Raw genomic sequence first — 25182 nt, 5'->3', positions numbered from 1 at the left:
TATAATATAATAGTATGAGTATAATATTTGTTTATTTTTTTTTAATTTTAAAAAATCTATTTTTTAAAAACTTTTTTTTTAAAAATCATATTTTTAAATTTATTTAATTTATTATTTTGATATGATTTTTTGTTTTAAACTTTATTATACTCTTACTATTATATTATACTGTAAAATAAATTTTCATGAAAAACAATGTACTGCTTTTAGACATATAAATCTGGACAGAAATGAACCGCCCAGGATGTTAAAATCAGTTATACCAAGTCAGCAGCGCTGGACATATCATTGCCTGCCTCTATTGGGTGCCCATCTCAAACAATCATTATCCTTCCATTGGGAAGATCATGCAATCACATACCTAGGCACAAAAATACCCAAAGCGCTCCTAGAAGTGAACACTCAAAATTATCTTCCGCTGCTTTCCACGATTAATGAAGATCTAGAAAGGTGAGATAAAACTTTTTCCTGGCTGGGTATTATAAAAATGAACATTCTCCCCCGATTTGTGTACATCTTTCAAACCCTTCAGATAAAAGTCCCAGGATCATTTTTTAGAACCCTCATTTCGAGACCCTTCCGCTATATATGGCGTGGCAAAGCTCCTAGACTTTGCTGGACTGTGCGTATGCGATGTTTGTTCTGCATAACTAATTTCTAGCAGTTTTCCACTCCTGATGGGTCCAAATCACATATAGTTATTGTCAATCTATTTTGAATACAATATGTTGGGACAGTTTTAGTCGAAATGTGGTTTTCTATGAAAATATGGGTGTAAATGTGTTTTTTATTATCTATTTTTTTTGTTTTTTAATTTAATTTAGTGGTCTATGTGTAGTGTCTTTTATTCTAACGTTTTAGTGGTTATGTGGAATTAAGTTGTGTTACTAATTTGTATTTTTGTTTTTTTATGTGATCTCCTCGCAATATTTTTACCTTATCTACCAAATTTAAAAATAACTAAAAAATAGTGTTTTTTTAATAAGCTGTAGAAAGGCCTAAACCAGCACGTTATGTAGAGGCCATGTAATTATAAAACAACTGGTTGTGATGCGCATAATTTTGCAGACATAAACATGCCGCCCCCATTATTTAGTGGGAAGGACCTATGCTACATAATTTGGGTACGTTTTTTTTTTTTTCTTGTTTGTTTAGTTGCATGAGCATACATGTCTGTCCATGCATACACATATTCAAATGTGTGTATGCATGGCAATGCATGTTTGTGTATGCATGGCCACACATTTAAATGTGTATGCATGGACATACTTTATGCATGGCCACACATATACACACAATATTAAGTGTGTGTACGTGCAAATGCATAGCATACGCACGTTTTCCACATAGCAGAAGTGAAACTGGAAGTCTCATATCTGCATCCTAAACATGCCGCCCACATTGTTTAGTTAGAAGGACCTGCGCTACATATTTCAGGTAATTTTTTTTCTTTATTTTCTTGTTTGTTTATTTGCATGAGCATACATGTATGTCCATGCATACAAATATATTTAAATGTGTGTATGTGTGGCCATGCATAATGAATGTCCATGCATACACATACTTAAATATGTGTATGCATGGACATACATTATACATATACACACATTTAAATATGTGTATGCATATACACACATTTAAATATGTGTATTGCCGTATACCAACCTTGTGGGATCGCCTCTTCTGGGGTAAGAGGTACTCTCAGACTGAAGGAGAGGTGGATGAAGGACACAGGAGACAGTAGATCGGTTTTCAAACTGACCCGCAGTCAGTTTTACTAAAAGGATGATTCATATAAAACAAACAAAAATAAATCCTAGCCAGTCACTAACTATACAGTTGGTAGATTCCTCTCTACCAGTTGGAGGGCTAAACCCAGCCAACTCCACTCAAAACGTTCCAGCAACCTTTACTTACATGTGGCCCACAATGGCTTACAGACAGTGTCACCCTCTTTCCTCTCAGCTGTGCAGTAATTAAAGGCCAGCCAGAACCATACTCTGGCCTGGATCAGAACACCTCTGAGGGACCTGCAAAAACCCTGGTCTGGAATCTCAGCAGACATGTTGCTGGTTAATCTCTATAGGAGAGGAAACGTGGAGAAACATACCTTCCCTCAAAGACTTTTGCTATGTCACGGTATGCATGGACATACATACATACATTTAAATATGTGTATGCATGGACATACACACATTTAAATATGTGTATGCAAAGCAGCCTCTAGTAAATCCCAGGGCCTGTGACTGAAGCAATAGGGAGCGCGGATGTCCGGCAAGCTGACCAGCGGCTCCTCTGCAGCTACAGCTGCTATTGGGGCTACAGTAGAGGCTCACCTTCATACAGGCCAGCATCCCCAACTCTCCCTGCTTCTTTGGAAGAGGTATCTCCCTCAATTAAATCTTCTGTAACAGGTGAGGATGACTAGGACTGGAGGGCTCACCTTTTTGCCTTACTAAATATTGGTAGGTTGGAACCGAGCTGTAAATCAGAGTTCCAGGCTATGCAGCGCGCAACAATATTCGCATACAGGGGCTTCCAGAATCTGTTCCCAACTCGGGTCTCCATTCCGCAGTTTGCTTTTTTTCTTTTACCTCCCTGTTAGGGGCATCCTCAGATGTGAACCTAGAGATTGATAGAGTCCACAGGACATTAGGCCCATGGAGTAAAGATCCCCAGCGACCGAAGGATGTGCTTTGCAGCATTCATTTTTACAGGACTAAAGAAGATATTATGTGCAAAGCTAGAGATGCAGAGCCCATTGAATATGCAGGTGCACGCCTTCAATTGCTATCAGATTTGTCCAAGTTTACATTGGATCAACAGCTTTCTCTCAAGCATCCACTAGCGGTTGTGAAAGAAGGAAATAACCCTATAAATAGGGTTATCCATTTCACTTGATTATACGCAAAGGTGGCAAAAATCATATTCTTCGATCTACAGATCTTCCTCAGTTACTGATGGATTTGCAGCTTCCTCCTGGTACTCTATTGGAATAGCCATCAGCAATGCCTTCTCTATAAAGAAGCCCCTCTGTAGCTTCTACCTACCCTGTGCACCATCTCTCACTTTCTTCACCTTCTATACCTCCAGAAGCCATAGCGGATCATATGGCAGGTACCGGCCCCCAGCAAGAGCCATCCCCTCATGACATCTTTAAACCCTGCTGAAGACATCCTAATTTTTCTTAATTTGTCAATTCCTTATTAATAGACAGTTTCTGTAAGATCACTATTGGAATTTACAATGTGGGGGTGACTGGAAATCCATAATCGGACTCCAGTTCTGTTCATTGTTTTCTAGTATTAGAAGCCTTTTCCTGTTCGCCACTCTGAAATGTGTTTTTATACTCTACTGAATAGCATTGGAATATCTGGTCCCTCCTATCCTATTTTTTTCGTAAGGATTTTTGTTATTGGAATCTGCAGTATGGACATGAGTGGCTACCTTTTGGACATTCGGGTTCCAGTATTGGTAGATATGCCTTTTTCTTTGATATTTGTATAATTTTTTTTTGGTTCCTTAATATTTCTCTCCACTGGCATCCTAGAAATTTAGTGGAGCCATGAGTTGGCATTTCTACCGCCAATGTTTTGAGCGGATATTACTGAGGATACCAGTGAATAGACGTTATGTAATATGCCCCATCCTGTTCCCCTACATGCTTTGGTAGGCCTTGGGCACACCTGATTCATGTGCATGATGGGGTCGAGGTTGACTAGTATATACCTACCTATTTAAAGTCCCAGAAGCTTTGTTTGGAACTCTGATTTTATCTCTGTTGCTCCATGTTTGTTTTTTTTAACAGTCTTTTATTGACGTTGTTTATATGCTATATTATGTTGGTTTGATATTTCTTGCATATATTTGGCCTCACCGATTCCCTCGGGCAGGATTAGATTTGACTGTTAACGTCCTCCCACCACAGACCAACTCTCCCCCCCCCCCACATAGGCCCATCGTCTACTTTGAACGGTAGTTTGGAACTTTTAACCCCAAGGTTGATGGACATTTGGCGCACACTTCAATCAACCACTAGGGACTATACGTTGTATTCCCGCATTGACTATATATTAGTAAGTCACCCAGCACTTGATTGGCACCCAAATGCCTCTATAGATTCCTGCCCCTGGTCTGATCATTTTTCATTGACGTTGGCTCTCCAACTCCCGTAAGCAGGACCTAGCGAATGGACCTGTAAGTGTATTGACTCGCTATTCAAGGACTCTCTATGAGCTGCAGCAGTCCTAGACACGATAGCTAATTTCCTGGGGGATCATTCCTTGGACACCCCCTCTCTCCCGACATAATGGGAAGCTATGAAAGCGGTCCTTAGGGGGTTCCTTATATAGCACGGAGCTAGACTTAAGAAGATTTGGACTCCGGACATCAAACTTACGTCTGATAAAATACGCTTGCTGAGCAGTTGAAAAAGCAAAAGATGGCTCTTGATGTACTTTTGGAATTGACAGCAGCACGGACTCATCTACTTGAATTATATGATTTAGCTCACCCAGCATTACAGAGACCGCTTCCGTAAACAGGTGTATCAGTATGGGGACAAATGGCATCCGCATACACCTGCCACATACATTCCCTCTATACGGAACCCCACCGATAATTTGACATCTATCCCTAAAGACATCTTGCAGGTCTTTTATATTTATTACTCTAATTTTTACCAACTAAATCCAGACCCAATATCACCGCCCTCTCTAGAGCAATATATATTAGAAACAATAACCTTTCCGGAATCCCCGTTTACTGAAGAGGAGGTTAGTGCGGCGATAAAAGCAACTCCACCTGGTAAAAGCCCAGGATCCGATGGATTTACTCCTCGATTTTACAAGATACACGCGCTTTCTTTAGTTCCTTTTTGACTAGGGTGTTCTCTTCTATATCGTCAAACTCTCCTTTCCCACCACAAAGCCTTGATGTCACGGATAACAGGGGAGGGGAGGGAAACAGAAAGGGTTATACTCTGGACTAGGCCTCCAGTGGCTAGGGAAAAGGGAATGGTCACCCCTTGCAGACACCCTAACCTTGCCCTAACTCCTAACCGTATGAGTATCCCCTGATGGTGGAGATACTCATACACCGGAACCTGGTCCCTACTAGCCCTGTATAGCCCTAGCAGTAGTGTCTGGCTTGAGACTGCTGGTTCCTTCCCCTATGAAGGACCCAGTGTCTCCCTGAGGCTTAGTAAACAACTAAATAACCATAAAACCCCAAAACACCAAAAGACCAAAAGTAAAGCAACTTATCTTATTAGCAGATATAAACAGGAACTCAGGATGGCACAACACTCCAGCTATTCACAACCCAGCAGTGAATATCAACCGCACAGCATGGAGTGTGAGGCCAGACTAAATGGAGGAGCAGTAATGACCACCAGCTGCACCTGATACAAGGGGTGTGGTCATTACAAACAACAACACATAAACAAGTAAAAACAAAGAGACTGTCAGATAACCTCAAATGCAGCTTGTCTGACATATCCTCAAACTTCAGTCACGGAAGGGACCGTGACACTTGAGGCACATATTACCGTTATTCCTAAACCAGGCAAGGACCATACTGCATGTTCCAACTACAGACCTATATCCCTGATAAATGTGGAAGTTAAATTGTTTTCTAAAATAATAGCAAATAGGTTCTCATTACATGCCATCCTGATCTCATAAGGATTAAACAGGATTTTTATATGGGAGATTAATATCCTCCCACATTACAATTCCTGCTATCTTGTCGGAGTTTGGGAAATTTAGCCTTTTTAGTAATTTTAAGGTTAAGTACTCAAAATCTGAGATCCTTAATATTACGCTAGACACTAACCAAATGTCATCTCTTGGAGCAAACACTTCTTTTAAAGTATCCAAAGAGGCGATTAAAAATTTAGGTGTGATGATAACCTCCAACCCTTCTAATTTGTTTTCTTACAATTACTCCCCCCTTCATAGTAAACTCCAATCTGAACTTCAGAAATATACCTCTCTACCGTTGGGTTGGTTTGCACGGGTCAACACTCTTAAAATGGATATACTTCCAAAGTTATTGTATCTGTTTCAAACAGTCCCAATCTCTACACCAGCCAATTATTTACGTAAATTGCACAGTCTGGTTTGCCATTTTTTGTGGCGGTCAAGGATTGGCTTTTTCGTACATTGGCCAAACCGCGGGTCAGAGGGGGGTAGGGGTTCCTGATATTATTTTTTATTATCGGGCATCGGTTTTAGTGCGAGTGGTGGATTGGTTTCATAACTTCCTTTCACCAACTGACCTTAAGTCCCTACCCTTGGTGGATTATTCCCTCTTATCTCAGATTGCCCCATTGTCTAAACTCATCCCTGACCTCCTACATGTTTGGAATGTTTCTAATAAATCAGGCTCTTTATCCACAAAACCTGGTCCCATGACACCTTTATTTGATAACCCAGCATTCCTGCCAGCTATGGGTACATCTCACTTTTTATCCGGGTCGGGCGAGGACGACCGATATCTTAAGGATATATTGCTCATTGGCCAGGTTCCTTTTTTGGCCTCCCTAAATATACGCAATACTGGAAGGATGCTTTTGTGGTTTTCATTTAGACAGCTAACATCCTTTGTTTCCTCTTTCACTGATATGTCTTTAATATGCAAAAGCTTGACTGAATTTGAGAAGATGCTCAGTTCCACCATACGCCCTACCCATGTAGTTTTGGTATTATATGGCCTGCTAACTGGGGACTCCAGCTTTGCCCCTCCTATATATACGTGATATTGGGAAAGCGACTTGGGAGGGTTGATAACTGACAAGGAGTGGGAGAAATCCTTCGTACTTACTCATAAACTTGCATTGACGTGTAAAGCCCAAGAAACAAACTATAAAGTTCTATCTAGATGGTACTGTTGCCTGGTGGACCTACATCGTATTTCCGTTCAACAGTCTGATAGATACTGGCGCTGCCATACACAAAGAGGAACACTACTTCACATATGGTGGGAATGGCTACTTATATTTCAGTTTTGGGAGTCAGTAGATCATTTGTTTATTAGGTGTACCGGGTCCTTGGTACCGAATATTTCCAAAGTAACACTTCTTTTAATGATCCCGGGCCCTCCTAAACTTATTAGGAAAGGCCTCCTACGCAAGTCTCACAGCTGCTAGGGCCTTGATCCCGCGATCTTGGAAACAAGTAACCGTTCCTTCCATAAGAAAATGGGTTTTAGAACTCGGGAAAATATGTCATATGCAAATGCTAGTGGCAGAGAATAATGACCGCACAGAACAATTTAAGCTTACACGGTCTGCAAGGGACTGGTTTAAGGAATCCCCTCAGATTCAATCACATTTACGCTAAGACATGTTGGTCACAGAATTTTTGGTCCCGATGTTGGGAGCTGTTACCTAAATGTTTCCCCTTTCCCCCTTTTGAATACTTTCCCTACCTACCCCCCCCTTCCCCCCTCCCCCCACTCTAGGGCTATTTTGTTTGTTGATTGTTAAATTTCTGCTTATGATTAATAATTATCAATTTCAATTAAGGGTCCAGATTATAGGAGGATCTAATGCATATATCCACGAGTTATGCGCTATTGCTATATCCACTGCTAGGTGTGTATATATTATTTTTTCTTTTCTTTCAATATTGAGGGACAATGTGATATGTACCAGGTTTTGAGCCTGTATTTGGTTTTATTTCAAGATGTTTGTTGGATCCTGATGCTATATTGTTAAACTATGTTTTTTTTACATACGATTGTTGCATGTATTTTTGTGATATGTGGAAATTTTACGAAAACGAAAAAAGATGAATTGGAATCTAAATGTGTGTATGCATGGACATACATTATGCATGGACGCACATACACACATTTAAATATGTGTATGCATGGACGCACACACACACACACATTTAAATATGTGTATGCATGAACATGTTGCACCCAACGATTCTTTATGGATATGTAAATAAACGTGTGTGTGTATATGTGTGTGTGTTTATATGTATATGTATATATATATCCCAATAGTTGGACTTTATAGTAAATAGCATTAAACAATACAGAAATGCAGGGCTAGGAATGTGGTGTTTAAACATTAAACCTGTTTATCTTTGAACTGGCCATCTGGACCTCCTAAAGGGGTCTCCAATTCCAGGGACTTCACAGAAGTAACAAAAGGTATTAAATACCAATACAGGGTTTGGTTTGCCAAGTAACAATAAACAAACAGATGATAAAACAGATGCCAGTAAAAAAGACCTATTCTCCATAACGAACAGATCACCAGTAGGGCCTTCAAGGGGTAATAAATCCATCAGGCCTGAGTCAGCAGAAGATAGATGCATAACTAAACAGAGGGGCTGGGGTGATGACCCAGCTGGACCTTTGTTTACCCCTAAACTTAGATTCCAGCTAGAGATTCACATATCAAATTTAGCTGGGAGGTCCATCAAATTACATTAATCAATCCCAATCTAGTGGGGTGTGTGTCAACCGATGATCATGGTACAGAACACACCCACTAACCAATCCAAGAGCCCCAAGGATACCTAATGGGAATTAACTATATAAAAATGGGAACTGAGAGAATTTAGATTTCTTGCTTGCTTGCTCTTGCTCGTGTGTGTCTGTGTGCACTATTACGAAAAATCTTCATGATTCAACCCCACTAAGCTGGATCATTTGAAGCGCACTAATTAGTCCCCTAAGTATCACGCAAGCTTGCAAACTCTCCTTGTCTAGAGGACAGTGGAAAGCTTCCGGGAGAATGTCCTCTGGATAGATGAGACCAAAATACAGATTTTTTGGGAAGGCACATCATTCGACTGTCTAACATAGTGTGTTTTGTATTTCTCCCCTTTTTTTGGTGTTCTTTCAGTGGCATCAAAACAAATAAACCTGCTGCATTTTCAGACATAATGCAACGGTGCAAATATTTTTGCCCTAGATTGTATGTACTTATGCTTCACTCAAACAGATTTAGGATGAAGGGAGTTTACATCTAGGACACTAATTGGTGTTTTTCAAATGATCGAGCTAGGATTTAGCTTAGTGGGGTTAAATCATGAAGATTATTAGTAAAAGTATACACATACATATCTATACTAATGTATCTGTATGTATATACATACATTAACACTTTACAATTGCAAAAAACTGTCAATTTGTACCTTAAAACCAATCTAAACTTTTTTTTATTGTTTAACCTCCTAACCGTTAAGCCCGGGATTTTTCACCTGTAAAAAAAGTTGCAATTTTCGTTAACCCCGAGTTTTTCTCACTGTATGAAAATACAGTGAGAAAAGTCCGGGTTTAACGATCACTTACCTGGTCCCGCTGCGATCGTCCATCGTCGTGTTCCAGCGTCCTCCTCCAGCGTCGGGTGTCCTCTCCGGGAACAAGAAGCCGGGCGACTCCTTGTCTCCCTGCGTGCGTGCACGATGATGTCGGCGCGTGTGCGGGAAATTCAAACTGAAACTCATTCAAAAAGATTTTATATCGGATTAAATGCAAACTCCTCTATCCAATCCAATACAAAATAATTAAAAATAAATACAAAGTATGTAATTGGTAAATTCAAACTCTCATTTTGTATTGGATTGAATACAGGAGTTTGTATTCAATCCAATACATAATGAGAGTTTGAATTTTGTTCTCATTTTGTATTGGATTGAATACAAAGTTCTGTATCCAGTCCAATACAAAGTATTAAAAAATTAAAAGTAATTTTTTTTTTTACATAATTGTGTGTTTCAAACATTTTTTATATTCATGATATCTACTAGAACCCTGTTCGGACATATTTCTGTACGTTACAGGTCTACAATTTAAAAAAAAAAAATTGCATGAAAAACAGTGTAACGCTTTTGGTACAGAAATCTAGACCTCAGTGTAACGCTCAGGTGGTTAAGAGGTGTTTGTTTGAAAAATAAAGAATATATTTTTTTCTTTAGATAATGGTTTTTCGGCGGTACAATCAGCAGCTGTCAATATATGCCAAGCGGCGGAATATGGAGAGGCTATCAGACAGGCTGTGGACCCCCTGCAGGGAGTCGCCCAAGTGTGCTCCAGTTATAGCACACTTGGAGTGATCTGAACCAGGAGGAGACCTTATGGGGTCTGGGGGACCGCATCCTCTCTGGTAAGTATTGCGTTTTGTTATCTCCTCTTGTTAAGGGGTGGTGTTTTAGAATGTTTTTTTTTGTTGGGGAAGGTAGTATTGTCTGGACTTGGAACTGTTTATCACTTCCTAGATTTTTTTACCTTTTATTATTTTTTTATGTTTATGTTTGTGTTTTGTTTTTATATTACAGCCTGCTCTGCTTCATGACAGCTGCTGATTGTGGAGTGGCCATTAAGTTGGTTGGCTGTGCCCAAAGAAGCAGGAGGAGAAGGCCAAGGACATTGCCTGTAAGCTAACCTTATAATCACCTTTTGTTAAAAATGTTTAAATCAAACACATTCTCACACAACTTTCACCATTTTTATTTAAAAATACAAAGAGCGAGATTTTATGTAGCTTTCAGTCACTAATCATGCGTCAAATGAAGGTTTTTTCTAGGTTGTTGGCTAGCATGATGAAAAATAGACATGAGTTGTTAGTTGTACCTTACTGGCAAATACTTTAGCCAAATTTTTTACAAAACAAAAAAGTATCTGTTAGAAGTTCAGCCTTAATCTTTTATCCTTGACTTACCTTACAAATTTATATTAGTTTGGCCCAACCACTTCTACTTATGGTGTTTATTTTGAAACTACAGCTATTGGAGCGGCGTTGCCATCACCTCTTCTAGAGGACACAAGTTTCTCGTCTAAATGTAGGTATTTATATTTTTCTAAGTTCTTAACAGTCCTTTAGGACAAATACTAAAAAATAGGATATAGTTTGTTAGGCCTTGTTCCAATAAGTAATAATATGAGTGTATCACTAGCTTCGTGTCTAGGCAGCTTTTAACAGAAGCCAAAGTTTAAATGTTATTTAGCCAAGTTTTTCCCTTGTGAAAACTCACAACCTTCATTGACACCAAACTGCATCACGTTAGTTCCATTGCCATAATTTTTTTTCCCCAGAAAGCAGCTTTTCTTTTTTGTTTTGATAGGTGTAAACAACAAAACAGTAATAACTTGATGAAACTAGATAACATAACATGATAACATAACATTCACATGAATATTAAAGACTTATTATAAAATATTGAAAACAATGGGGGCTTTTATAAACATTTTTAGCAGGACTTTTAGAAGCCCCCTTTAATATTGAGACTCCCAGATCTCCACCACCCCACCCTGGGGAATGAGTACAGGGGTACATAAAACCCCTTACTCATTCCCTGAAAGGGTTAAAATATAAGTAAAAAATAGGACAAGGCTTTAATGTTAAATTATTTTATTAAGGTGTGTGTGTTTGTGTAATTAAACTTTTTTTTTTTTATTTTTTTTACAGGTTAGCCCAATGACAGGATGATTTCCAGGGTTGCAATGAACACAGCCCTGGAAATTCTCCTGACAGTGAGGGATTGCAGGGCACTAGGGGTTAAATGAGGACAAGCCTCTCCATTCACCCCCAGTGCTCTAGCTGAGGTTTTACATTTCTCAGCCATTCAGCACTAGATATGAATGGGGAGACTTGTGCCCATTCATCTCTAGTGCTCTGTGATTGGCTGAGAAATAGGAAATCCAGATGACAGCTCAAGCATCATCAGGATTTCTCTTTCCCCAGCCAATCAGGGAGCAGAGCAGTCAGCAGAACTTTACTGAGGAAAAGGAAATCCTGATGATGCCTTTGATGTCATCAGGCTTTCCCTTTCATCGGGAGCAGGACAATCAGCGGAGCTTTACTATGCTGACAGCTCTGCTCCCCTGATCGCTCCCGCAGAGGAGCTGTGACGTGTTCTGTATCAGTAATATACTGGCTGAGGAAAGGGAAATCCTGATGATGCTTGAGCTGTCATCAGGGTTTCCTATTTCTCAGCCAATCACAGAGCAGTAGAGGTGATGAATGGAGATACGTATCTCCATTCAACCTCTATTGCCCTGGTATTGCTTGCAGTTACAGCTAATTGAATGCACCTGCTTTCAATTAGCTGTAACCGCAAAGTTCCCACGGCCCAGGAATCCCACAATGACATTAAGATTCTTAATGTCATTGTCAGATAACCTGTAAAAAATAAAAAAAAAAACAAGTTAAAATAAAACACATACAAATTCAATTCAGTTAAGATTAATTTTTATTTTTTTTTTAACTTTTTTTTGCCGAATTTTTGCTGTCGAATCCCGTGTTTTTCGGGTCGGGTCTATCCGAATTCGAACAGCCATATTCGGGTCAAATATAAGGACAACCCGAATTCGAACACCAACACTAGCGATAGTTATTCCAAGCAGTTTGTTCAAAAGTAGAGAGGACTCTCTTCCTTGTGTCTATTGGCAATATGGCTATATATGATTCCCATACTTTAAAAAAAAACTAGGCAACACAGGGGTGAGTTCTTCCCCTTGCTGTCGAATCCCGTGTTTTTCGGTTCGGGTCTATCCGAATTCGAACAGCCATATTCGGGTCAAATAAAAGGACAACCCAAATTCGAACATCAACACTACTTTGTGCAGCACCCTGCTTCAAAATCTACCACACCCTAAAAATGAAAATATTTTTTTTTCTAAAATCTGCATTTAATTTATATTATTATTTATAAATATTATTGCACCCTTGTTTGGAAAATTTCAGTGAGAAATTTTTGATAAAAAAAAATTTTTTTGATAAATTACATTGTTGTGGTCTAATATTTCATTATTTTTTATAATGATTTATAATTATGTATTATATTATAATTTATGATTATAATAAATAAATATAATTATTATACCCGGGCGTAAATCCTAAGAATTAGAGGCCCACAATATAAACAAAAACTGACAGAATTAGAATGCTAGGGGGGTTAATTTAGTTGCCTTCTCTGCACTCTCTCCAATTCCACAATGTCCTTTTTGTGAACTTGTGACCAAAACTGGACTGCATATTCCAGATGTGGTCTGACCAATGCTTTGTACAGGGGCAGGATTATGTCTCCATCCCTGCAATCTATTCCTCTTTTAATACAAGAAAGTTCTTTGCTAGCTTTAGATATTGCAGCTTGACATTGCATGCTGTTATTAAGTCTATGATCTACCAGAACCCCCAAATCCTTTTCCATTTCTGACCCCCCCAAATTTATTCCCCCCAGACAGTATGAAGCATGCATGTTGTTAGCTCCCAAGTACATAATTTTACATTTATCTATATTAAATGTCATTTGCCACTTGGCTGCTCAACCAAACAGTACATCCAGGTCTGCTTGTAGATTATAGACATCCTGTATGGACTTAATTCCATCACATAGTTTGGTGTAATCTGCAAACACTGAAAGGGTACTTTTAATCCAGGTACTGAACCCTGGGTACACCACTAATAACCTTAGACCATTCAGAGTATGAGACATAAATTTCAACTCTCCGGATGCAATCTTTAAGCCAGTTCTCTATCCATATACAGATTGACTTTTCTAAACCTATTGACCCTAACTTGCATATTAACCGTCTGTGGGGTACAATGTCAAATGCTTTAGCAAAGTCCAAGTACACTATATCAACTGCTATTCCACTGTTTACTTACTTCCTCACAAAAATAGAGTAAATTTGTTTGACAACTTCTGTCTTTCTTGAAGCCATGGTGACTATTACTTAGAGGTGTTTCTGATAGAAAATAATATTATATGTGGCTCTTTATCAAACTCTCTAAGACCTTTCCAACTATGGATGTTAAACTAACGGGTCTGTAGTTACCTGGTAATGACTTTGCTCCCTTTTTGAAAATTGGAACCACATTACGCCAATCCATCGGTACCTAGCCAGTGACTAAAGAGTCACTAAAAATAATAATGGAAATAATGGCTTTGAAATAACTGAGCTCAGCTCTTTTCCCAGCTGTTTCCCAATCATATCAATTCTGAGCCATTTCAGGCAGTGACTTTGCTTTTATGAATTTGGACTTGAGCTCTGCAATTTTCCTTCGTGTACACAGAGCTAAAAGAAGTGTTTAGTAAATCTGCCTTGTCTTTATCCCCAGTTACCAACCTAACGACATCCTTTAAGGGGCCTACATGCTCAGATCTGAACTTTTTGCTATTAATATATTTTAAACATTTTTTGGGGTTTGCCTTACTTTCCTTTGCAATCAGTCTTTCATTTTGAAGTTTTGCACATTTTATCTCCTTTTTACATCTTTTGTTATATTCTTTATAGCCTTCATTTTTATATTTTTGAAATGCCCTTTTCTTGTTCCTTATGGTTTTTTTAACATCAGCTGTAAGCCACATAGGTTTTAATTTTAGCCTCCTAATCTTATTACCCATTGGAATATATTTTTCAGTTTGCTTTTGTAGAACAGACTTGAAACATTCTCATTTCTGTTCTTTGAGGACAATATTGTCTCCCAGTCCAAGTCACAGAGAGCCGCCCTTAATAATGGAAAATTTGCTCTCTTAAAACTAAATGTTTTTATCTTTCCTGTTTTTTCGTCCTGTTTACAGCTAACATTAAATAAAATCATATTATGGTCACTGCTACCCAGAATCTCTTTTAGTTGCACATTTGTTATAAGCTCTGCATTGTTAGAAAGAACTAGGTCCAGCAGAGTATCATTTCTAGTTGGGGCTTCTATAAACTGTACCATAAAATTATCTTGTAATAAATTCACAAATTTCCTCCTTTTTGCTGTTCCTGTAGTGCCATTTTTCCAGTCAATGACAGGATAGTTGAAATCTCCCATGATTAAACTACTTCCACTTGTTGCTGCATTTTCTATCTGTGTAAGTAGTTGATTTTTTATTTCTTCCTTAGCACTGGGGGCCCTATAGCAGACTCCAATAATTAATTGTGTGGTTTTCAACCCCACATTCAACTCCACCCATAAAGTGTGGCCTGGAGCAGAGAACGAAGTGAAAAATTAGTGGAAGGCCTGCATGGCTAGGAAGGGATGGGAGCAGGCAGGGGATGGGTTAAAAGTTAACATGGAGAAGGGGGGGGGGAGTTGCTGGATTCGTTTGCCAGGAGGGAGAAGAGGAGTGAGAAGGGGGTGAGCCGGAAAGGGAGGGTCTTTTTCAGTGTGACGGAGAGAAGGAAGAAAGTTTTTTTGTTAGCTGAGCACATCACAGGAGCACATGGCAGAAATTGATGCTTTGCTGGCACAATTGAGGGCAGCTGCAGAGGATCAGGGGCCTGGCTGGCTGCAGGATCAGTTAGAGACTGTTCTACAGGGGGTTGCTTTGGTCCCCACAGTCAGGGGAGCGGACGCAAGACGGCCTTGGAGATCTAGGCCTCCAGTGCGCCTGAGTCCTGAACCCCCTAGGGCTCGTCGCCGCACTAGGAGCCCCATTAGTGGCCAGCGGGTGTCTGCTGCTGAGGCTGGGACAGCTGTGAGGAATCCTCTTCTCAGGTGGAGCCCCAGGGTGGGAGGGGGGAAGCAGACAGAGGGCCACCCCCCCTTCTCGCCCTGTGCAATCAGTAGTGCAAGCCCCGAGGAGGCTTGCTGGGAATGATGGTGGCAGCGGGCACATGGACAGGGGGTGCTCTCACTGGGGGGGGGCGCCCCAGAGCGGCTTACCAGGGTCCAGCAGTAGGGCAGAGTCGCGGGGCTTGGGCCGCAATAGGAGGGAGCCGCGGGGCTCCCTGGATCTGGCGGCAAGTGCAGGGGAGCACTTTTCCAGGATCGCCACAGTCTTTTCCCTTTTCCAGGATGGCCGCAGTGGAGGAACCGGAGGCGGGGACAGACGAGCGTGAGGAGGAGGGGCTACTGTGCCGGGAGTCTCCAAGAAGAAGATCCGGCTCATCAGCAGCAAGGGGCGGGACCTGCGGAATGATGGAAAGCGTCTGGATTCCCAGAAGTGCAGGGAGAAGAGCCGGCCAGCTTCTGGAGGATGCGGCTGGCTGCGTGAGGGCTAGCAGTAGAGGCAGCGCGGCCGGACAGCACAGAGTGGAGGAAGGGGCCCTGCTGGTGTCGGCCAGGCAGGGGGAGGCAGCGCAGAGAAGAATAGAAGAAACAGCGGGGGTGGCAAGCGGCTTCCCGATCCTGGGTGGTCCAGAAGTGCCTGAGCAGGAGGCTGAAGAGGACCTGTTGGAGGGAGAGCTTGCGGCCGGTGAGTGCCTGTTGGGAAAAGGGGGGATTCAGGAAATGGGGGGAGGGGTGAGGTTACCAGTAGGCAGGGTGGTCTGGGAGGCCGCGGGGGGGGAATGGCAGTGGGGGGTGGAGTGGGACAGCAGGGGGGGCGGGAATGTGGGGGTACAGGGGGGGCGCGAGAGGTGCTAGAAGCATTGGGAGAGGTCCTGTTGGGGAGTCAATGGATGGTAAGTGGGGTGGTGGAGGCAGGCTGACCACGGTTTAGGGGTGCTCCCTTTGCAGGGCCAGCAGGGGGGGTGGGGGACTCAGAGAGGACTCCAGGTGCAGAATCAATGGTGGAGGCAGGGGGGGCAAGTAGTACAGAGGGGGGCAGAAGGGGGCGGAGGGATAGGGAGCAGAGTAGAAGAGGAAGGGGGAGGGCCGCGACAGGAAGCCATAGACATGGGATCCACGGCGGCAGGGGGGCTACCCTAGGCAGGTGACTTGGCGACAACGGCTGTAGGTGATGTAGCAAAAGGGGAGGTATACATGTGTTTTGAAGGTCCACTGGGGGCGCACTTGCGGCAGGAGACGAAGGAGCAAATCTAGAAAGGTGAGTATGTGAATCTTTTTACATTGTTGCCGCTGGAGCGTTTTCAATTGGATCGGTTGCAAGGTGAGTGGCGGAAGGAAGAGGAGTCGAAGCGGCACAGATTGATCCCGCGGACGTTTGCTAATTGGTTGCAAGCGTTTGCGATATTCGCCAGTGTGTTGGGAGAAAAGGAACCAGGGCATTGCTGGGCCCTTTTCTGGTATTTGGATGCCATTGGGGAGGCTCATAGGACCTATGGGTCAGATATGACGAGCAGTTTAGGCAGCGGAAAGCTTTTCGTTCGTCGATTCGGTGGGACCACAAGGACATTGGCTTGTGGATGAAGCTGATGACGCCAGGGAGGAGCGGGGGCGTGCAGCCCTTTTTAGGGGAGGCATTGGTCCGTCACCTTTCTGGCCCTCGGCCTTCCGTAAAAAAGGGGTGTGTTGGCCATTTAATGAAGGTGGCTGCAAGATTGGCCAGGCCTGCCGTTTCAAGCATGAATGTGCAAAATGCGGGGCATGCATGGAGCGGCCCGCTGTTTTCGAGCAGGCGGTGGAACGGGGTCGGACGCCGCAGGAAAAAGTGATGACGCCGGTGAAGGTAGGTCCAATGCGGCATTTCCTAAGTTGGTATCCGGACCAGGAGGCTGCTAAGCTGTTGGAAGAGGGGTTCACAGAGGGTTTTCGGGATTCCTTTCTCATTGAAGGCGCTCCCCCCAGTGGCAAGGAATTTGAAGTCAGCAAAATTACACCCAGAGGTGGTAGGAGAAAAATTGAGGAATGAGGTGGGATTGGGCAGGATGGGGGGGGGCCTTCCCAGCACGACCGGTGGAGGACTCGGTTCGGCTCATTCACCATTTGTCTTTCCCGGCCGGTGTGTCAGTGAATGACCACTGCCTTTGTTCCGTATCCTATACGTCGTTCGACAGCGCTCTGAAATAGGTGCGTAAGTATGGCAGAATTTGGCGAATTTGGCGGTCTTAGAACTGTTCCCCATTGTAGTAGCGCTGGAGTTGTGGGGTGCGGAGCTTGCAAATAAGCGGATAAGGTTTTGCTGTGACAATTTGGGTGTGGTTCAGGCGGTGAATGCCTTTTCGGCATCTTCGCCGCCAGTGATTAGATTGCTGAGGCAGTTGTTTTTTTGTTGCTTTCGCTGGAACATTGAGGTGGCTGCTGTGCATATCCCTGGTACTGTTAACAATATAGCTGACTCTCTGTCTTGGTTTCAGTGGGAGCGGTTCCGGCAGCTGTTGCCAGGGGCGGAGCGGCAAGGTGTCCCGTGCCCTCAGGAACTGTGGAAGATCCCCTTGGCATCGTAGCGTGTATGATTCGGCGTTCAGTGAGTTTGGCTACGTGGTTGGCTTATTCTGTGGTATGGAAAGAATGGTGGGATTTCTGTGAGGAATGCAGGGGGGCCAGGTCAGAAGAGGATTTTAAGGGGGTGCTGGTTTATTTTTTGTGTCGCTGTTTTGAGAGGGGGGTGTCCATGGCTGTTATGAATAAAAAATTAGCAGGCTTGGCCTTCCTGTTCAAGTTAATGGGGTTGAAGGATTTGAGTAAGGAGTTTTTAGTGCGACAGGCGGTGAAGGGGTTTAGGAAGGTTGAGTAAAAAAAGAAAGGGAGAAGGCCGGTGTCATTCCCCTTGTTGATAGCATTGGTGAAGAGGTTACAGGGGATCTTTAGTAATAGTTATTAGAGGATGTTGTTCAGAGTAGCATTCATTTTAGCCTTTTTTGGGGCTTTTAGGATTGGGGAGCTGGTCAGCCAGGCAAAAAAGAAGTCGGGAGGGATTAAGGTGAGTGATGTGGAGTGTGACGGTGAGCAAATTAGGATTCCTCTGGCCAGGTCAAAAACAGACCAGGGGGGTAAGGGGGTGGATATTGTTTTTACAGAGTTTGGGGGTTTGGTGTGTCCGGTGGAGGCTGTGAGGGAATTTTTGGCGATTAGACCTGGGGGGGGGTGGGCCCTTGTTGGTGCATGCTGATGGTTTGGCTTTATCGAGATATCAGTTTGTGGCAGTTTTTAGAAGATGTTTATGGGAGGAGGGGGTGGAGGCAGGTAAATTTTCCTTGAATTCGTTCAGAATAGGGGCAGCTACGGAGGCAGCTCGATGGGGCCTTGGGGAGGAGGTTATTCAGCGCATTGGTCGCTGGGAATCTCATCGCTTTAGGTCATACGTGCGGCCGCATATGCTGTGATGGGCGGGGGGGTGGGGGTGTGTGTTTTTTTTATAAGGGATGGCTGGTATTTTGTTGTGCATAATTTTGTTATTCTGTTTTAGGTGGTTCCCAGTGTCTTGTTTGGATCATCGGGCACTCCTATGTGAGCCGGGGGGTTATACGAGCAGCATTATGGCCAGATGGGTGGCAGCTGGGTTTCCCTCGTGCCCAAGTTGTAATTTGGTGGATTGGAGTGCCAGGGATGCAATGGAGTAGGCTGCTGGCAGAGGTTCGTCAGTATTTGCAGTGGGATAGGAGTCCAAATGTGTTGGTGTTGCACGTGGGGGAGAATGATTTGAGGAAGAGGCCAGTTAGGGAATTATCCAGGGACATTAGGTGGGACCTGCTTAGGCTGCTTACTTTGTTGCCGGGTGTCATAGTGGTCTGGTCAGATGTGGTGGCCAGGACACAATGGCGAGGCGCTCGGTCAGTGGCCTGGGTGAATAAAGCTAGGGTTAAGCCTAACAAATTGGTGGGGGGCTTTGTGGCACGGAATGGGGGGGGTGGTTGTCCGGCATAGGGAGTTGGAGGGGGATTTAGGGTTGTATTTGGAGGCTGACGGGGTGCATTTGTCTGATGTGGGTATTGATCTGTGGTGTCTAGGGTTGCAGGAAGGAATTCAGAGAGCTGTCAGGGTGTGGTGGGGCACACAAGGGCAAGGTGTCGCTCCTGTGGCACCGTGGCGGTGAGGTCCTCGAGGGAAGGAGTTGTATTGGACTGTTTCAGTGGGGGTGAGGGTCTCATCTATGGTATGGGATCCTCGGTAAGGTTGTTGTTGGGAGTGTTAAATTGTTTTGTGGTAGGGCTGCGAGTGCTGCTGGTATCGTTCCCGAGCTGGAGGTGCAGCTGGGAGCATCACATATCACGGCGGTGCAGACCCATTGTGTGCAAGGGGTTACAATAGTGGGGCCTTCAAGGACCAGTAACCAGGGGGTGTGTTTAGGAAAAGGATGTTTTATGAATGTATTGGTTACAGTTATTTGTGATTATCTGTAAATTGTTATTATTTGTTGATTATGTGTTTATATATTGTTATTTTATGGTTATTTATTAAAATAGGTAATATTTAAATTATTTGTTAATAAACGGCCCAAAGGGGCCATTTAACCAAGTTGTTGTCTCGGTGTGTGTTTGGGATAAAGTAGTGGGGTGGGGGGAGGTGGAGTGGGGGCACGGCCTGCGGGAACTCGGCCCTATTGTAGTCATGCCTCAACATCATCGCTTGTTCCATCCGCAATTTTTTCTTTCACATTCACTTTTAGATCACTTCTCACATACAGACAGACATCACCACCCTTTTGTTTATATCTGTCTTTACGAAAGAGAGTATACCCAGGAATATTGACAGCCCAGTCATGCGAAGAACAAAGCCAGGATTCAGCAATGCCAACTAAGTCATAATTCTTCTCACTCATTAAGGCTTCCAACTCCCCTATCTTGTTTGCTAGACTTCTAGCATTGGTGAACAGGCTTTTTAAACCATTGTTGCATTTACCATCCTTGTTTGCCAAATCATTTTGTTTTTCAGTACATCTAGTACTGCACAATCCAATATTTGTTTGTAACATGGGAAGCTCCTTACAATTATCCATAATCCTCCCCTTAACTATCACTAACCCACCCTCCACTAGTGTCTGACCCCTGACTAACCTTTCTGCAACCTTTTTTGACTGTCCCACCCCCCTCTGTCCTAGTTTAAATATCCCTCTACCATTCCCCTAAATCTTTCCCCTAGCACAGCAGACCCCCTTTCATTTAGGTGCAAACCATCTCTGGCATACAGGTTGTACCCCAATGAAATGTCAGCCCAGTGCTCTTCCCTTCTATACCAGGACTTAAGCCAGACATTTAGCTGCCTAAGCTCCTTCTGCCTTTTCTGTGTTGTGCATGGCACATGCAATATTCCAGAGAATATAGCCTTGGAGGTTCTTTTCTTCAACTTGAAACCTAATTCCCTAAACTGATTATAAAGGATCCTCCATCTTCCATTTATATTGTCATTGGTTTCAACATGGACCAAGACAGCTGGGTCCTGTCCAGCCCCTCCCAGTAGTTTGTCCACTCGGTCCACCACATGCCGATCCCTGGCCCAAGGGAGACAGCAAACCATTCGGTTGAAGGGATCCAGGCGACAAACTATTCTATCAGTCCTCCTGATGATAGAATCCCTTATGATAACCAATTGTCTTTTCCTTCCTGCGTTTCCCTCCCCACCACTACTAGATGTGCTGCTCCCCCGGCTGTTAGGGGTAGCAGTAACATCTAGAGTTGCCACCACTAGGTCTGCCACCTGCACATCTTCACAGAACTTTGCAAACATGTTGGGGTGCTCAAACCCAGGGCTGGCCTTCCTTTTCTGGGTGCCCCCACCACTCCCTCTAGTTACAATAACCCAACTCCCTACATGCTCATTCTGACTAACCTCTCTACCCTCCACATCTAAGCCAATAACTGCCTGCTCAGTGAGCAGGAGACCCCTCTCAAGGTGATTTCAGTGTTGCAATGTGCTTCTCCAGCTCCCCAATGCGAGATACCCAAAAGGCAGTTTGCACACATCTGTCACAGTGGTATTCACCTAGGACCTGTTGCTCCATTTGTGCATACATATGGCAGGCTGTGAACTGAACCAAACCTTCCACCTTGCTCCCACTCATCTTCCCAGTAACAATGTTTGTTTACAAGGAAATATAAATGTTTACTTACAGTTTGTGCTTACTATAATGATTTACCTCCTTTTGTTTTCAAACTCCTGTTTTTTCTAACTCCACTTGATTAAAAGTCCACTTGTTCCACAAGCCAAACAGTGAGCAAGCTCAAAATGAGTGCCACAGGAACTTAAATCACCTGTGATTTAGTTTTAGTTTAACCTGTGGTTTAGTTTTTAATAATGCCAAAAAAAATCTGTAAATGTTTTTCTAAAGCTTTAAAATTTTATATTTTAAATTTAAATATTTGTATATTTGTTTTGTTTAAAAAATTCAGTTGGGGGGTGGGGAGAATTAAAAAACAAACTGAAAGCAATATTTGGTAATTTTTTTTTCAAACACAAAGTCACACATTTTAAAACATCCCAACAGGCATTTTAAAAAATCCCATCAGGCATTTCAAAACATCCTTGCTCTCCTTTACAAAACAAAAAAAAAAAAACTGCCAAAAAAATACACTTACCTTCAATGCCGCGGGGCAGTCTGATCCCTCCAGGGGTGTCTTCGTCGCTTCTTCCGGGTTTTTATCCTACGTCACCTTGACACCTGGTGCGAAAAGAGAGGAAAAGTCTCCAGCACCACAAACCAAAGGACACTGATGTTCTACAAAGGCACATGATATATGACATCAAAAGGAATGAATGTGTAGACAAATCTCCACATACCTAATGTCCACAATATTTAGCAAAGGCAAAAAGAAATTTTGGAATCACACATAAATTGGAGTCTATTTTAAATATTTAACAATAACCAGGCAGACATTCCCAAAGGAAGGCAGCACCATAAACACCTTCAAATAAAATGTAAAAAAAACGAAAAAACAAAACGAAAAAAACGAAAAAAATTCATAGAGATGTAAGGTGCTTATTTATCTTTCAGAAGGCTGAACACACACACAAACCAAATTACCTTAAATCTCCTCCAGGCCTCTCTGCAGTGGCTCAACGACTTCCTCCTGTTAATGGTTAAATGTCCTGGTTTAACCTGGTCCTGGTTAAATATCCAAAAAACACCAGAAATAGAGTGAGCTTGACTATAAAACATCATTTGTATTGATCAGTTCCCAAAAAAACCCAAAAAACATAACACTCCAAGACAAATAAATGCGTGAAATGTAATATGTGGGAGCACTAAAATAATACACATATGACTGTTGCTTTAAACAAGATTATAGACAGGTGCACAATGTCAAACAAAATATACCATGAAGGTTCATCTTACCAGGAGGGAGATCAGTGTCATCTTCTACATGTGAAGTGACATCTTCGTCATCCTCATCACTCTGAGCAGAGGGGGCGGGAGGGGACTGCTGCGTCTCAGGGTGTACTATTGTCAAAAATTAGAAAAACATAAATTGTTGATGCAAGTAAAAGAAGGCAAAAATAAAAAACAATAAACAGCTCATCTTAGAAAAATGATCTTAGATTTGCACCCAAACAAAACTTAGGAAAAACACAATAAAACTTTGGCATAAATTCACTAAACAGTTGCAATTAAAAAAAGACATTTGTAGTTAGGTAATCAGTCTAAAAGAATTGAATTTACATGGTTGCCAAGCATCGGAGTCATCCCAGTAGTCCACCCCATCACCGTTTCTGACCCAATGAATGGCAACATTGATCTTTCATACTCCCTGAGCCACTGCACGGACAGGCTGATTCATCAAGCCAAATCAGAAGCTCAACGCACTTGCATATTCGATCCAGAATCGGAGCCCTAAAATCAATTTATCAACCAAATCCGAGGCGCTGGCATACTCATACGGAAATCATCAACTAAAGCGATCTCTCCGATGGATATGGGCAGCCCTGGCAGTTTCACACTGACGAGCGTGCATTAAACTCACTGTTCCCCTAAAAAAGCATTCTTTCTAATGGCACACATATTACCCTTAGCCCTAAAAAAATGTTTGTGCTGTTAAAATGTTTAAAACATCTATATGAGCTAAGAAATAGGCATATTTTAAAATGACTTATTTCTTTCCTGTTAGGCAAGAGTTAAAACTCTCTACTAAAGCGCCTGTCTAAACGCTTACAAAGCCTGATCTGAGGAGCCGCCTGGGGGTAAATATTGTGACTTTCTGCAGGCTAAACCTCGGCTTTGCCATCAGACTAGATTTTTCCACAAAAGTCACAAGCACACACACGTTCTTGTTTGCTTCTATATATATATATATATATATATATATATATATATATATATATATATGTAATTACTATAGTTATTATAATGAAAAAAAAGAAATATATATATAAAATTATTGTAGTATATAATTATATATGTATATATATATATATATATATATATACTTTTCACAATAAATCCTCAACTTTATTTTATTTTTTTATTTATTGAATATCTGTTTACTGGTGTACAAATCTAAAGGATCGTATCAATAAATTAATATGGAGTCCAATTGCAAAAATAACCAAACAGCCAATTTTGACAGACTGTGCAAGTGCTAATTGCAAGCGAATTTCTATCTGTGCACTTAAATTTGAGCATACATAAGGGTGTTGTTTAACTTGCTTTTTCCTTTTGTCTTTTTTTTCTTGGAGGGGCTGTTTTGTGTGTTATCCTAATAAATCTATGTTGCTGCATTTGTTTTTTTGCTTACCCTTTAGCTTAATAGCTGCTTTTTTTTAACTTTGAATGTTTTAATGTCCATTTTGCAATTTTGAAGTCAATGTTAATGCTATGTTATTGTGTTTGTGGCCATATTGTTTGATTGCAAAATTCAGCCTTACCATTCATTACCACTTTGAAATGTTTGTTCTGCATAAACATTTTCTAATCCAGTTTTCCAACCTTGATAGGTCAAAATTGCATATTGGTTTGGTAAGTATTTTTTGAATGCAATATTTATTGGGCCATTTTTTAACTATTTTGGCTTTACATGGAAGTGTAGGTTTACATGTGGTTTGTTCTTTTTAATTTTTTTTCATGTAAATTTAGTGATGGCTGTGTGTGTTTTTTTGTTTTTATGTTTCTTTTTATTTAAATGTGACCTTTTAGCAAACAGCACAATTGTCTTGTTAAAACTCAGTGGTTTGATGCGCATAGTTGTGCGCCAAACTTCGGGAGTGTGTAGCTCATAGTTGTGTGCCAAGGCAGACCCGCTATGTGCATGTGAATTGTGTTTTATCAGTTGAAAAATTTGCTTCATGTGCACTTATGCATGTATGTATAGATATGAGTGCACATGCAGCAAAACATGTATGTATGCATTTAAATGTGTGTACATATGCATAAAAAGAGAAATAAAAAGGAAGAAATAGGCGAAGAGGGCTTTTTGGACCATTTTCCTTCACATGCTTCAAATTAAAAAGATTGTCTATTTGTTCCCATGATTCCCAATGTCATGGGCTTGGCTACAAGCAACATTCATGGAGGATATTGCTTCTGGTTAAAAAAAGGAATCCATCTTTATGTGCTTCCACTACCAAGCTGAGGTAAATAAATGTATATATATATATATATATATGTATGTATATACATATATGCATATATATATATATATATATATATATATGTATGTATATACATATAT

General features: G+C 41.8%; 1 protein-coding gene and 1 long non-coding RNA gene across 3 annotated transcripts in view; one reads left to right on the top strand and one right to left on the bottom strand.

Annotated features, from left to right (window-relative positions):
- The window catches only part of LOC140331197 (uncharacterized), a 44202-nt gene extending 24821 nt beyond the window's left edge, over positions 1–19381 (top strand). The window contains exons 2-7 of one of the 2 annotated variants that reach the window (XM_072412003.1): positions 10302–10398; positions 10749–10805; positions 14746–14828; positions 15754–16154; positions 17938–18047; positions 18990–19381. In XM_072412003.1, the coding sequence (XP_072268104.1) occupies positions 15755–16154; positions 17938–18047; positions 18990–19034 (555 nt within the window). In that variant the 5' untranslated portion in view covers positions 10302–10398; positions 10749–10805; positions 14746–14828; position 15754 and the 3' untranslated portion in view covers positions 19035–19381. Of the gene's footprint in view, positions 1–10301; positions 10399–10748; positions 10806–14745; positions 14829–15753; positions 16155–17937; positions 18513–18989 lie in introns of those variants that run through there. The other variant, XM_072412002.1, reaches the window with a different exon arrangement.
- LOC140331200 (uncharacterized) overlaps positions 1–23676 on the bottom strand; it is a 51346-nt gene extending 27670 nt beyond the window's left edge. The window contains exons 1-3 of the long non-coding RNA XR_011920888.1: positions 22854–23676; positions 22542–22622; positions 22096–22178 (exon numbers count right to left, since the gene is read on the bottom strand). This is a non-coding gene — a long non-coding RNA (uncharacterized lncRNA). The remainder of the gene's footprint in view (positions 1–22095; positions 22179–22541; positions 22623–22853) is intronic.
- Between the last annotated feature and the right edge of the window lie 1506 nt (positions 23677–25182).

This window comes from Pyxicephalus adspersus, chromosome 5 (assembly GCF_032062135.1).
Source record: "Pyxicephalus adspersus chromosome 5, UCB_Pads_2.0, whole genome shotgun sequence".
Classification (NCBI taxonomy): Eukaryota; Metazoa; Chordata; class Amphibia; order Anura; family Pyxicephalidae; genus Pyxicephalus; species Pyxicephalus adspersus.
Note: the sequence above shows the minus strand (reverse complement) of the source record. Positions and strands in the feature narration are given on the sequence as shown.